The following is a 15,770-nucleotide window of genomic DNA, read 5'->3' as shown; positions in this document are numbered from 1 at the left end:
TATCTATCTGTCTATCTATCTATTTATTTATGTGAGGAAGACTGGCCCTGAGCTAACACCCATGCCAATCCTCCTGTTTTTTGCTGAGGAAAACTGGCCCTGAGCTAACATCCACGCCTATCTTCCTCCACTTTATGTGGGACGCCCCCACAACATGGCCTGACAAGCGGTGCATAGGTGCACACCCGGGATCTGAACCCGGGCTGCAAGCAGTGGAGCGGGTGCACTTAACCGCTACGTCACGGCGCCGGCCCCTGAGCAAGTTATTTAACCTCCTGGGAGAAAATAATAACTCCAAAGAGCTATTATAAAGATTAATTGGTCAATTCTGGTTCTGAAACAATATGCAGTAAACACAACTTCTCCCTATTCCTCCCACAACTAAAAATCTTGGACATTACTTACAAAAAAAACCACAAAAGACAACTCTGAAAGGTGAAGAGAAGAAGGCAGCCTGGCTAGGGACAGCATGACCCGAGGCAGTGGGTATCAACAGAGACCAAGTGAGGAAGCTGGACTTCTACTCCTGCCTAGCAGTAATGAAGTAGCATCCCCTTCCCCCACCACTGAAATCCAATGTCTGAAGAAGCCTGCAAAAACGGAAGATTTAAATAATATCAAGAATCTCATAATATCTGAAATATCCACGATATAATGAAAATAATTACTTATATCAAGAACAAGGAAAATCACAACTTGAATGAGCAAAGAGAATCAACAATCTCAACACTGAGATGACACAGATGCTGGAATTATCTGATAAGGATTTTAAAGGAGGGATCATAAAAATGCTTCAATGAACAATTACAAACATGCCTGAAACAAATGAATAGACAGTGTCAGCAAAAAATAGTCTCCACAAAGAAACAAAAGATATATAAAAGAACCAAATGGCACTTTTAGAACTAAAAACTGCAATAACCTAAATGAAAACTCATTGGATGGGCTCAACAGCAGGATGGAGACAAAAGAGGAAAAAACCAGTAAACTTGAAGATAGAACAATAGAAATTATCCAATATGAACAACAGAAAGAAAATAGATTGAACTATAAACAACTATATACCAACAAACTGGACAACCTAAAAGAAATGGATAAATTCTTAGAAACATACAACCTACCAAGACTGAAACAGGAAGAAATAGAAAATCTGAACAGGGCCGGCCCTGTGGCTTAGCAGTTAAAGTGCACGCGCTCCGCTACTGGTGGCCCGGGTTCGGATCCCGGGCGCGCACCGACGCACCACTCGTCTGGCCATGCTGAGGCCGTGTCCCACATACAGCAACTAGAAGGATGTGCAACTATGACATACAACTATCTACTGGGGTTTTGGGGAAAAAAAGGAGGAGGATTGGCAATAGATGTTAGCTCAGAGCCGGTCTTCCTCAGCAAAAAGAGGAGGATTAGCATGGATGTTAGCTCAGGGTTGATCTTCCTCACAAAAAAAAAAAGAAGAAAATCTGAACAGATCAATTACTAGTAAGGAGATAAATCAGCAATCAAAAATCTCCCAACAAAGAAAATCCCAGGACCAGATGGCTTCACTGGTGAATTCTACCAAACATTTAAAGAAGAATTAATGCTAATTCTTCTCAAACTCTTCCAAAAATTGAAGAGGAGGGAACACTCCCAAACTCATTTTATGAGGCCAGCATTACCCAGATACTAAAGCTAGAAAAGGACACTACAAGAAAACTATAGGTCAATATTCCTGCTGAATATAGATGCAAAAATTCTCAATAAAATACTAGCCAACCAAATTCAGCAGCACATTAAAAGGATTGTCACCATGATCAAGTGGGATTTACCCTAGGATCCAAGGAGGGTTCAACATACACAAATCAATAAATGTGATATGCCACATTAACAGAATAAAAGGAAAAAATCATATGATAATCTCAATAGATGCAGAAAAGCATTTGACAAAATTCAATATCCGTTCATGATAAAAACTCTCAACAAATTGAGTGTAGAAGGAACATACCTCAACAGCATAAAGGTCATATATGATAAGCCCACAGCTAACATCATACTCAATGGTGAAAGGCTGAAAGTTTTTCCTCTAAGATCAGGAACAAGACAAGGATGCCCACTCCCACCACTCCTATTCAACATAGCAATGGAAGTCCCAGGCCAGAGCAATCAGGCAAGAAAAAGAAATAAAAGGCATGAGAATTAGAAAGGAAGAAGTAAAACTGTCTCTATTTGCAGATGACATTATTTTATATATAAAAATCCTAAAGACTCCACCAAAACAGAGCTAATCAACAAATTCAGTAAAGTTGCAGGATACAAAATCAACATGCAAAAATCAGTAGCATTTTTACATGCTAACAATGAATTATCTGAAAAAGAAATAAATAAAACAATCCCATTTACATCAAAAGCAATAAAATACTTCGGAGTAAATTTAACCAAGAAGGTGAAAGATCTCTACACTGAAAACTACCAGACACTGATGAAAGAAATTGAAGAAGACACAAGTAAATGAAAAGATATCCCGTGTTCATAGATTGGAAGAATTAATATTGTTAAAATGTCCATATTACCCAAAGCCGTCTATAGATTCAATGCAATCCATATCAAGATTACAATGGCATTTTTTTACAGAAATAGAAAAAACAATCCTAAAATTTGTATGGAACCGCAAAAGACCTGGAATATGGAATAGCCAAAGTAATCCTGAGAAAGAACAACAAAGTGGGAGGCACCATACGTCCTGATTTCAAACTATATCATAAAGCTATAGTAATCAAAGCAGTATGGTACTGAAAAAACAGACACAAAGACCAATGGAACAGTATCAACAGCCCAGAAATAAACGCATGCATATACGGTCAACTACAAATTGACAAAGGAGCCAAGAATATTCAATGGAGAAAAGACAGTCTCTTAAATAAATGGTGCTGGGAAAATTGGATATTCACATGTAAAAGAATGAAACTACACCCCTAACTTACACCACTCACAAAAATTAACTTGAAATGGATTAAAGACTTAAATGTAAGACATGAAACCACAAAACTCCTAGAAGAAAACAAGAAAAAAGTTCCTTGACATGGGTCTTGGCAATGACTGTTTGGATATGACACCTAAAGCACAAGCAACAAAATAAAAAATAGACAAGTGGGACCACGTTAAACTTAAAAGCTTCTGCACAGCAAAAGAAATGATCAACAAAATGAAAAGGCAACCTACAGAATAGGAGAAAATATTTGCAAATCATATATAGGATAAGGGGTTGATATCTAAAATACATAAAGAATTCATATAACTCAATAACCAAAAACCTAACAATCCAATTAAAAAATGGACAGAGGAACTGAACAGACATTTTTACAAAGAAGACATACAAATTGCCAACAGGTACATGAATAGGTGCTCAACATCACTAATCATCAAGAAAATGCAAATCAATACCACAATGAGATATCAGCTCATACCTGTTAGAATGGCTATCATCAAAAAGACAAGTGTTGGCAAGGATATGGAGAAAAGGGAACCCTTGTGCACTGTGGGTGGGATTATGAATTGGTACAGCCACTAACAGTATGGAAGTTCCTCAAAAAATTAAAAATATAACTACAATATGATCCAGCAATTCCACTTATGGGTATATATATATGAAGGGAACAAAATCATTACGTCAGAGATATCTACACCCACAGGTTCACTGCAGCATTATTTACAATAGCCAAGCCATGGAAACAGCCTAAGTGCCCATCAACAGATGAATGGATAAAGAAAATGTGATACACACATACACACCACACACACACAATTGAATACTATTCAGCCACAGATAAGAAGGAAATTCTGTCATCTGCAACAACATGGATGGACCTTGAGGGCATTATGCTAAGTGAAATAAGTCAGACAGAGAAAGACAAATACTGTAATGATCTCACTTATATGTGGAATCTTAAAAAAAAAAAAACTGATAGAAAAAGAGATCAGATTTGTGGTTACCAGAGGCAGGGGTGTGGGAAGTTGGGCAATTTGATGAAGGTGGTCAAAAGATCAAACTTCTAGTTACAAGATAAATAAGCGCTGGGGATGTAACATACAACATGATAACTATAGTTAACAGGGTTGTATGGTATATTTGAAAGTTGCTAAGGCAGCAAATCCTAAAAGTTCTCATCACGAGGAAAAAAACTTTTCTTTTTGTATTTATATTAGGTGATGGATGTTAACTAAACTTATTGTGGTAATCATTTTGCAATATATGTAAGTCAAGTCATTATGCTGTACACCTTAAACTCATACAGTGCTGTACGCCTTAAACTCATACAGTGCTGTACGCCAAATATATCTCAATAAAACTGAAAGAAAATAGACTGAAAAAAAAGAATAAACAGCTTCAGCAACTATAAGAGTAAAACAAAAGATAAACCCCAAGAAAACCAAACTGAGAAATAGCATAATCAAACTCCTGAACACAAAAGACAAAGGAAAATCTTGAAAGCAGTGAGAGAAATGACACATTACCTAAAAGAGAACACCAATTCAAACGACAGAGGATCTCTCATCAGAAACCATGGAGGCCAAAAGGAAGTCGCACAACAGTTTTCAAGTACTGAAAGAAAAGAGCTAGAGACCCAGAATCTGATATCAAGCAAAAAGATCCTTCAGGAATTCAAGGGAAATCAAAACATTCCCATATGAAGGAAAACTAAGAGTATTTATTGCCAGCAGACCTATCCTAAAAGAACAGCTAAAGGAAGCTCTCTAAACAGAAAGGGAATGATAAAAGAAGGAATCTTTGATTCAGCACCCCGGGGTTCGCAGGTTCGGATCCTGGGCATGGACCTACACGCTGCTTATCAAGCCATGCTGTGGCAGGCATCCCACATAAAATAGAGGAAGATGGGCACAGATGTTAGCTTGGGGCCAATCTTCCGCAGCAAAAAGAGGAGGATTGGCAACAGATATTAGCTCAGGGCTAATCTTCCTCACCAAAAAAAAAAAAAAAAAGGAATCTTTGAGAACATCAAGAAGAGAGAACAAGGGAAAGAGTAAAAGTATGGGTAAATACAATATATATTTCTTCTCCTCCTGAGTTTTCTAAATCATGCTTGACAGCTGAAGCAAAAATTATAACACTGTCTGATGTGGTTCTCAATGTACGTAGAGGAAATATTTAAGATAATTATATTATAAATGGGAGCATAAAGAAACTTAAAGGGAAGTAAGGTTTCCACTCTTTATTCAAAGTGGTAAAATGTCAATACCAGCTAATTGTGCTAAGTTATGTATGTATTATGTTAATACCTAGAGCAAGCACTGAACAAGCTATCCAAAGAGATACACTCAAAAAAACACTATAGATAAATCAAAATGGAATTCTAGAAAAGGTATAAGTAACCCACAGGAAGGCAGGAGAAAGAAAACAGAGAAAACAATGGAGGGAACAAACAGAAAACAAAAAATGACAGACTTAAGCCCTAACATATCAATAATTGCACTGAGTATAAATGGTCTAAATATACTAACTAAAAGAGATTGGCAGAGTGGATAAAAATAATACTGAAATATACACTGTCTACAAGAAACTCACTTCATATATAATGATGTAAGTTAAAAATAAAGAGATGAGGGGCCGGCCCGGTGGCATAGCAGTTAAATTCATGCACTCCACTTCAGTGGCCCAGGGTTCGCAGGTTCGGATCCCAGGTGTGGACCTACACACTGCTTATCAAGCCATGCTGTGGCGGCATCCCATATAAAGTAGAGGAAGACGGGCACAGATGTTAGCCCAGGGCCAATCTTCCTCAGCAAAAAGAGGAGGATTGGCAACAATGTTAGCTCAGAGCTAATCTTCGTCACAAAAATAAATAAATAAATAAATAAATAGATAAATAAATAAATAAATAAATAAAATAAACGGATGAAAAAAGATATACCATGCAAGCTTTAACCAAAAGAAAGCAAGAGTGGCTATATTAATATCATATAAAGTAGATTCCCATGCAAAGAAAATTACTAGAGACAGAGAAGGACATTACATAATAATAAAAGGGTCAATCCACCAAGACACAGCAATCCCAAATGTATATGCATCAAACAAAGCTGTAAAATGTGAAGCAACAAATGATAGAACTGAAAGGAGAAATAGACAAATCAACAATTATAGCAAGACACTTCAACACCTCCTTCTCAACAACTGACTGAACAACTAAATAGAAAATCAGCAAGGACAGAGAATTCAGCAACACCATCAATCAACAGGAGTAAATCTACATTTATAGAAAACTCCACCCAACAACAGCAGGATACATATTCTTTTCAAGTGACCATGGAACATTTACCAAGACAGGCCATATCCTTGACCATAAAACAAATCTCAATAAATTTAAAGGAATTGAAATTATACAGAGTATATTCTCTGACCACTGTGGAACCAAATCAGAAATCAATAACAGAACAATAACAGGAAAATCTACAAACACTTGGAAACTAAACAACACACTTCTATATAATTCATAGATCAAACATGAAGTCTCTAAGGAAATAAAAAATACATTGAACTACATGAAAAGGAAAAAATATCAAAATTTGTGGGACACAGCTTCATCAGTATTAAGAGAGAAAGTGATAGCACTAAGTGCTTACATTAGAAAACAGAAGTCTCAAATCAATAACCTAAGCTCCCACCTTAAGAAATTAGGTCAAGAGGATCAGAATAAACTCAAAGCAAGCAGAAGGAAGGACATAATAAAGCGCAAAAATCAATGAAACTGAAATAAGAAAGACAATAGAAAAAGTCAATGAAACAAAAAATTTGTTTGAAAAGATCAATAAAACTGACAAACCTCTAGCAAGTCTGACAAAGAAAAATAAGAGAGAAGACACAAATTTTCAATATCAAGAATGAAATGAGATATCACCACAGCGCTAGCCTGCAGATATCAAAAGTATATTAAGGAAATACTATGAACAATTCTACACACTTAAATTTGACAACTTAGATGAAATGGATCAATTCCTTGGAAAGCACTAACTACCACAACATACCCAACATAAAGTAGATAATTTGAATAGTCCTATAACTATAAAATAAATTGAATTCATAATTTTAAAAATCTCAAAAAAGTTAAATAAAGATTAGGCAAAGTGTTTAGCATAGTGACTGGCACATTAGCTAGTGCTCAATAAACAAGGACCATTACTCTTTTATTTAAATCATCACAACCACTCTCAGGGAAATTGAGGCTTCACTGAGATAAAATCCTTTGCTAAAAAGTAACAGAGTCCGAATTGGAACCCAGATCTGAAGCCAGTGCCATTTCCCCTAGAGTTTAGATTCCACAGCACAGCCACCCCCTTGGGCATATGCCAACCAATACTTCCTTTATAGATAGGAAAACTGTAAAAAGGTAAGGTTTTGCCAAAGCTCAAACATCAATAATGCTCACCAACTAACTTTCTCCATCACTGTACAGCAATGATTCTCAAAAGTTAGGATGCATCAGAATCTACCTGGTTTGTTAGAATATGGATTGCTGGGTCTCAGCCAAAGAATTTGCATTTTTAACAAATTCCCAGTTAACGAACTACACTTTGAAAACAACAATGTACAGTAATAATATGTTAGCCTGCCCATCCCCCAACATAAGAAGCTGTCACACTCCACAGAAAGGGAAGGAATTAAGACAGAATAATGCTCTAAATCAGTGGTTCTGAAGGTGGCCCCCATTCACCTACTGAATCAGAAACCCCACAGGTGGGGCCTACCTATCTTGCCTTTTAATAGGTCTTCCAAGTGATTCTGATGCATGCTCAAGTTTGAGAATCACTGCTCTACAAATCAAAGTGTTTTTGCAAAACCAAGCCCCTTACGGGAGGAGGAATGGAACTATACCATCTTTTTTCCACTTTTGAGAACCTGGGCTCTGAAGCCAGTTAATTCTAAGTTCAAATCCAAACTTAGAAAATAACTTAACCTCCATGAATTCCAGATTCTCACCAGCAAAATGGAATAGTCGCCTTCCTTGCTATAACGCTTCCAGGCATTAACTTGGCGTTACTAATCCCTAACTGGACTTTAAGAAACGTAGCCTATGGAAGTCATCAGAGATGTGAACAGACTTATATCACCTATAGACATTTGTGGGCTTAACTACTATGAGCAACCATGAAAAGTCCACAATATTTAGTAATTTTCAATTGTGCTGAAGTATAAACTTAAACGGAGCACTGTGAACCTGGTGTGTGTATGTGCGTGTGTATGTGTGAGAGAAAGAGAGCAGTGCACTGAGTAAGCAAGAGCAACCACCCACCAAGGACCTGATTCTCAGCTGGCTTCCTTGTTCTCTGGTAGCCCATACAGAGAAGCATGAGAAGAGGTAAAAACTTGGTCTTTTTCATAGAAAAAAAAAAAAGGCAGTTAATTTGTGTCAGGATGTACACAGAAACACAGGACTCACCACAGAAATGTGCTTAAGGAGAGGCCTGGCCCATAAACCTATTTCCATATTTGTAAATTTGGAATTCTTAAAGGCGTTAGCGGTGTTCCTTGTAAATGTCAAATCTCTACTGTCCAAAGATGTTCACCACAATGTTTTTCTTTTTGTTTTAACCAGCATCCATATCAAAATGCAAAACATTTCCAGAACCCCCAAATTTCCCTCACATCACAATATTATCTATAATATAAAAAAGTAGAAATAACATAAGTATCCAACCACAGAGGAAATGACCAACTGATGACACATATATATGGTGGGATATCAGAAATCAGGTTTAAATGAATATTTAATGACCTGGTAAAATATATTATAATCTTAAGTAGGAATAAAAGTCAGGTTACCAAATGGTATTTATAACACAATCCCGTGTTGTAAAAATATATGTTTATATTCTAAGTCAAATGACAGGAGTTAATGCAACAAAAAATTTAACGGTGCACTGTGCTTGATATTAGACTTACAGGTGATTTTTTATTTCCTTCTTTATTCTTTTTGTATATTTTCTACAATGAGCATGTCTCACCTACGTAAATCAGGAAAAAATTTAAAACATTATTTAAAAAAATATCTAACTTTCAAGGTTGGGTGTGGACTGAGAGAATTTATGCAAAGTCCCTGTGAAGGGCCTGGCACATAATAAGCACTCGGGAAGCATTCGGTCCTGTTTCCTGTTCCCTGACTGTGGAGTTAGGGTCTCTATATCGTGGGGAGGAGTTCACTTTCCGGGTTTGAACCTACACACTTTCCACACAATCCAAAGCAAGGGCCACAGGCAATAGCTTTTTTCAAGAAGACTCACTCATTCCTTCATTCAAAAATGTATTCAGTATCTGCTACATATTTAGCATTGAACTAGGGGATATGAGAAATGAAAAGATATCTCTGCCCTTAGGTAGCTCTGACTAATGAGTGACACAGATGTATTTATAACTATGATATGATGAAATAATTACTTTCAATAAGGACGTACACAAAGTGCAATGGGAACCCAGAGGAAGGAGGCCTTTTACAGACAAGGTAGGCTGTGAGTCATAAAAGGGAGGACATTAGTGGGAATAGCATGTGCAAAGACAAAGTGGCATAAAGGAGTATAAAAATTTCCCAGAACTATAAGTGGTTCAGTCTTGCTGGACATAAAGAACAAGGGAGGAGGAGTGTGGGAAATGAGACTAATCAAGTAGATCACAAAAGGTCTTGTCTGTCACAGAAACGAGATGGAATTTTATTCCGTAGGGGAACCACCCAAAGAATTTTAAGCAGAGTGACTTGATCAGCACTAGCAAAGATACCAGGAATCCTGAAAGACATCTTAATCCCCACTTATTTCCAGGGGACAATAAAAGGCTCCATCCTCTAGGTCTGTTCCCTCATAAATGAAATAATATGAGGCAGTAAACAGAACTCTGCACCAGACACACAGTAAATACTCAATAAAGATCAGTTGAATACAAATTTGGATGTGCTGCATGGGACAGTCCCTGCTGAGAACAAAATTTTAGCAGCACCAGCATCTTCAGTTTGGCTTGGGTATGATAATAGGAACAGCTCCTTTGGAAGGGACTAGTGACAAATGAAAATTCTACAATCTAACAACATGCAACAGGAGGAGGGAGCCATACACTGCTTTGTTGTACAGCAGTCCCCCTTCACCTTTTGTCAAACACAGTCTGCAAATATTAAATGGAAAATTCCAGAAATAAACAATTCATAAATTTTAAATTGCGTGCTGCTCTGAGTAGTGTGATGAAATCTCGCACCATTCCACTCTGTCCACCTGGGTGTGGATCATCCTTTTGTCCAGTGTATCCACGTTGTATATGCTACCCAACCTTTAGTCTCTTAGTAGCCATCTCAGTTATTAGATTGACTGTCGAGGTATCAGAGTGCTTATGTTCAAGTAACCCTTATTTTACTTAATAATGGCCCCAAAGCACAAGAGTAATGATGCCAGCAATTCGGATGTGCCAAAGAGAAGCTGTAAAGTGATTCCTTTAATTGAAAAGGTGAAAGTTCTTGACTTAATAACAAAAGCAAAAAAAATCATATGCTGAGGTTGCTAAGATCTACTGCAACTTTTGTTACACTATATTGTTATAATTGTTCTATTTTATTATTAGTTACTGTTGTTAATCTCTTACCACACCTAATTTATAAATTAAACTTTATCATAGGTATGTATACATATAGGAAGAAACACAGTACATACAGGGTTCAGTACTATCTGTGGTTTCAGGCATCCAGTGGGACATATGCCCCGTGGATAAGGGGGGACTACTGTACTTCTGGGTACAAATCCCTCTCATGGTTTTCTTTCCATAGCTGGAATTTAAGTCTCAATAATAGGATAATATTACAGTTTTATTCCACACACTAACCGCTCTGGAATCCTGGGTGACAGGTGCTTATGTGCACACACGGTTAACTGAACGGGATTCATTAGTGGTTTTACTCCTGCTGTTTTACCCAATATCTCTTCTGCTTAAGTCAATTTAGTTGGATGGTTCTGCAGATAAATACTGTAGAAATAAAATACTATTGCATTTCTGCCTCCATTTACTGAGTGCGTGCAAAATGCTTTAAATAATCAGGAAGGGTGTATTAGATACATTTTATAGGTGAAGACAATGAGGCTCAGAGAGGCAAAGTAACTCGTCCAAGGTTACTCTGATAGTAAGTTGCAAAGCCACAACTCAAATCCTTATTTGTTGGACTCAAATATCTCAAAAATGCAGTACTGTCTCCTCCAAAGCCAGTATCTGAGGCAAAACAAAATTGCCAGAATACAAAAATGATACTTTCTTTGTGGCTGAAAAGAAAATATTTTCTAAACAAAAAATTCAGAAGAAGGGTGCAAAGAAAAAATACATATGGAAAAAGAGGAGAAACCAGAAAACAATGTCAGCTAGGCCCTAGTTTGCAAGGAAGGATGGAAGAACCTGGGTCTGGGAGGTGGGTTGGAGTTAATTCTCTGCAAGAGAGGGGGAAAAAGTTTCTGAGTGGGAACCTAAAACAGAACTGAGAAAGGAGCGAGCGAGTGAGCACCTGGCCACTGCACCCTGTCTAGCCTGGCTTGCCCTCCTTACCTGCCATGAAACCAGTCCTGGCACATGTCACACTCGATCATGAAGCGGGTCACATCGTAAGGCAGCCGGCAGAGGCAATACACCGGCACCGAAGCCATCTTCGCCAGGCCTTGGAGCGTTCTGCTGCGGGGCAGATTCTTAGCGTCAAGACGAGCAGGAGGCGGCAGCACACGTCCTTTCTGGCTGAGCACAAACAACACTTTTTACAGAGTGAATCAGGTCCCCCAGGGTACCAACCCTCACTTCACAAATGGGCAGTTACTGCTGCTCAGATGCACACAGCTGGTGCGGCTGTAGGGGGCAATCAGAAAGTCCACTGGCCTCCAGAATTTCTTTAACAAATAAAGAAGGCGCTCTGCCGTCGAGGCTTTTTTTTCTCCCTACCTCCTTCGGCCCCCCAAGTCAGTGATAACTTCTTTCTGGTTTCAGGGAAATATCTGGCGCCTTTTTAGGAAGCTTCGTTAATCCCTCACTGTACCCTCTCCTTGCTAGCAACTTTGCTTCCCAGGGCTCTCTATTATGACGCAAACCATACGCTAAAGAATGAGGCTGGGGGTACCTCAGAAAAAGCTCCTTATCTCACCCCCAAAATAGGGGCACCTTGAGAGAGATGAGGGATCCCTGAAAGACGTATCAGATTACTCGAAAATTACCTTGATGCCTTCAGGAACAAGGCAGACAAGAGTAGGCGCCTAACTCAAATCATAGTTCTGGGGTTGTTCTGCGAGTTGAAACGATCTTCTCCCTCACTCTCAAAATCATTCCATCCCCGACCAGTCGGGAGTCTCATCACCCCAACAACTCAAATAAATCTCAATTTCAAAACTGATCAGATCGTCTTCTACTTCAAAGACGACAGCGTTCTCGTTGCACCCCTGAAACTAAAAAGGATCTTTTCAAAACCCCTGAAACTGACTAGAATTTCCTCACACTCCTGCAACTCAGCAAGGATTTTTTCTTTCCACCGCTCGGAAACTGGCAGGAATCTCCTCACAGCCCCCTGAAACTGACGAGGATTCCCCTGTCCCCCCAAACTGACAGGGATCTCATCATAGATCCCCAAACTGACAGGAATATCCTTGCAGCCCCCGAAACTTACGAGAATCTCTTCACGCCTCCCAAACTGACAGGAACCTCCTCATGCCCCAAACCTGACAAGAACGTGTTGGGTCCCGGCCCCTACAGGGACCTCCTCAACCACAAAGCTGCAGGGATTCCTCACGCCCGCGAAGCTCAGCCCCACCGATGCGCCGGCGGCCGGGCTAGCTGCGGAGCCGCTCGGCGCCTCGCTCAGCGGAGGCTGGGCCGGCAGTTCCGGCCCCAGCGGCGGCGCGCGCCGAATTCTGGGATCGTCACGGGAACGCTGCGACCCTGGCTCGCCTTCCCCTCGAACCACCCGCTGGGTCGCGCGGCCCTGGCCGCCCGGCGGTGCTTCAGGGCAGCTTTCTCCACAGCTCTGCTCAGGGCCTGGCCGTTAGGGCCTGCTGGAGACCGCAGCTCGGGCCTAGTCCGGCGGTCGCCCGGCGAACCGGCAAGCGGCGTTGTCGCTAGGCCAGCAGGAGATCGCCGCGAGCAAACCAACAAGGAATGAAATGAACCGGCAGCCAGGTCGGAGAAAAATGGCCCGGAAAGTCGCCGGGAGAAGCCTGGTGGTGGTGGTAGGCAATTCGTAGTAGTCAATAAAGTTTATTCAAAACAACGAGGAAGTTGAGGCAGAGAGGGGAGGGGAAATATGGGGTAAACAGCTACCATATTGAGAGTGGCGGCATCGCCGCGAAGAGGCGACCCGACCGCCATCTTATGAGGACCGGGTACACGAGGTAACCGCGGCAAAGGCGGGGAAGGGAGAGCTGCCAGCTCCCGCGTGACGCCATCAGGGGCGGAGCGCCACCTTGAGAAAGGGGAGGCGGGACTCAGCTACCCTTGGACCCGCTCGTCTCCTTTAGGTACCCAATCGATGCTGAGGGCCTTGAGGCGAGAGCCGGGGAAGCCGCCATCTTAGGCGAGGCAGTCGCTTGGCTCCATTTTGAGTGGGGCCAGACCTTTCCCAGGCTTCCTCCTCCTGCGGGTAAGCAGGGAGGTAACCCTACCCCCGGCCGCCGCCACCACCACATACACACTCCTCCTCCCCAGCCTTCTCCTATGAGGAGGAGTGACTGCCAACTGCAAAATTAATAGGTGGCGGCAGGGGCGGGCTTGGGCCAGGGTAGAGGCGGAGTGCTCACGGCGGCTACCGTTCATTGAGTACCTTAAGCGAGCTCGGTTCTTTCACACAGTCTCTTCTAGTCGTTTATTCTTAACCGTGTAAGGAAAGCTCTGTTATCCTCAAGTGAGGACACGGGCTTAGGGAAGCCAAGTGGCTTGAGTTTCAGAGCCGGGAAGTTGAACCTTGCACCCTCAACTACCCCCGCGTTCTGTCCCTCAGTCTCTCGGTCATAGTTCCTCCGTAAAGCTTATGTCAACTTCCTAGCTCCCTCTGAACTCTCTTCTTTGACCCTTACTGTTTCAGTTTAGTTCAGTTCTGTTCAGATACAGTTAGATTTCCATGCACATATCCCATGATTTCCTGAGGGTGGGGCGAGAGAAGAGGTGGAGTGAATGGAACTCCACTCCACACAGAGCCTTCAAGATGGCGCTGGTTTTCTCAGACATTCTGGAATACTGTCTAGGAATCCTCTTACTATTGCATGTTTGTAAAGGGTCCCACTGCTTTGAAGAAGAAGATGTGTGTGTGCACACCAATTTCCAAAGTGATGGTGGGTTAGCACTTGGGGATACAGTGATGAAAAGAGAGACTGCAGTGGGAAATTTGCTAGCCAGTGCAGGAGACAAGCTTGCAAGTAAACAATTAGAATACAACATCCAGTAAGCTTTCTTAGCTTCACAAGGAGCCAGGAGGGTGCTTGCTTCAGCAGCACATATCTTAAAATTGGAAAGACGCAGAGATTAGCATGGCCGCTGCACAAGGATGACATGCATGCAAATTCATGAAGAGTTCCATAATAAAAATGGGGGGAAAGGGTGGCAGGAGGGAGGAGGCTGTTGCATTAGTCACGGGGCGGGGTGGGGGGGGCGATGACACAGACGACACGGGGACGAGGATGGGACACAAGGACACGGACGTGGATGAGGCCTGAATCAGGATACTTGCAGCAGGGATGGAAAAGGATCAGGATCAGATAAGTGAAATTTTTTGGAGGTTGAATAGGCAGGGCTTGGGGACTAATTGAAAATAGTGAGTGAATGAGTGAAAGGAGTGTGAGTTCATTTCTGGGTTGGATGTCAGAGTGGATGATGGTGCCTTTGACAGAGCCAGGGGACACAGAAGGAAAAGCAGGTTTGGTGGGGAAGAAGAGACCAAGTTCAGTTTGGAGTGTGTTGAGTTAAGGTGTGTGTGGAACATTCACTCACTCAACAATGCCTTATTGAGCATCTCCTATGCACCAGGCACTGTGTAACCGCGGGCCCTCCAGGACCAGTTCAGATGACCCCATCTTATCAACAAGGTAACTAAGAGTGGGTTTTCAGGAACTAAGACCCCTTGCCCAGTTCAGGCCAGTTGAGACCACCAACCCATCAACTAGGCCTGTGCAAATGCTAAACAAGCGACCTTTTTGACATCAAGGAGCTAAAAACTCCACCCTCAGATCATGGTAATGCTGCACTTTTGTGAACATGCATGCTATGAATAAGCAAGAAGCTTGACTATGCTTGCGTAGATCATCAATTACTTCTCCTTACCTCCAGTCATCTGTCCCCACACTTCAGACCACCTTGCCCCCTACCCCATAAATATCCCTGAGTCCCCATTTTAGGGGAGGCAGATTTGAGACTCATTCTCCTGCTTCCTCTCTTGCCTGCCTTGTGATTAAATCCTCTCTCTGCTGCAATCTTGTCATCTTGGTGATTGGCTTTCTGGGCAACGGGCAAAAACAGACCTGGTTCAGTAACAAGTGTGTTAGGTGCTGAGGATGTAGTGGTAACCCAGATGAGGTCCTGGCCTTTGTGGTGCTGGCATTCTACTGGGGGATCAGTCAATAATCAAACAAATTTCATTCATATATTAATTGAGCACCTCCTATATACCAGGCACTGTTATAGGCACTGGGGATTCAGCAAAAGTCCCTGACCTCCTGTGATTCACCTTCCAGTGAGGGAGGCAGACAATAAAGTGAGTCAAATAAGAGAATTTCAGATTGCAGTGAGTGCTATGAAG

At 41.3% G+C, this 15,770-nt stretch overlaps 1 protein-coding gene and 1 non-coding gene across 6 annotated transcripts in view; one reads left to right on the top strand and one right to left on the bottom strand.

The window, feature by feature from the left end:
• PHF8 (PHD finger protein 8) overlaps positions 1-13,317 on the bottom strand; it is a 103,120-nt gene extending 89,803 nt beyond the window's left edge. Inside the window, exons 1-3 of one of the 5 annotated variants that reach the window (XM_058535922.1) lie at positions 12,654-13,317; positions 12,208-12,435; positions 11,555-11,737 (exon numbers count right to left, since the gene is read on the bottom strand). In XM_058535922.1, the coding sequence (XP_058391905.1) occupies positions 11,555-11,652 (98 nt within the window). In that variant the 5' untranslated portion in view covers positions 11,653-11,737; positions 12,208-12,435; positions 12,654-13,317. The remainder of the gene's footprint in view (positions 1-11,554; positions 11,738-12,207; positions 12,436-12,653) is intronic. The other 4 variants (XM_058535921.1, XM_058535920.1, XM_058535923.1 and 1 more) reach the window with 4 other exon arrangements.
• Positions 13,318-14,453: 1,136 nt separating this feature from the next.
• LOC131401531 (U6 spliceosomal RNA) lies at positions 14,454-14,561 on the top strand. The gene has a single exon (XR_009217729.1). It is a non-coding gene; the product is annotated as a U6 spliceosomal RNA (small nuclear RNA).
• The last annotated feature ends 1,209 nt before the right edge of the window (positions 14,562-15,770 follow it).

This window comes from Diceros bicornis, chromosome X, assembly GCF_020826845.1.
Source record: "Diceros bicornis minor isolate mBicDic1 chromosome X, mDicBic1.mat.cur, whole genome shotgun sequence".
In the NCBI taxonomy this organism is placed as follows: domain Eukaryota; kingdom Metazoa; phylum Chordata; class Mammalia; order Perissodactyla; family Rhinocerotidae; genus Diceros; species Diceros bicornis.
The sequence above is the reverse complement of the archived record's forward strand: the minus strand, read 5'-3'. Positions and strand labels throughout refer to the sequence as shown.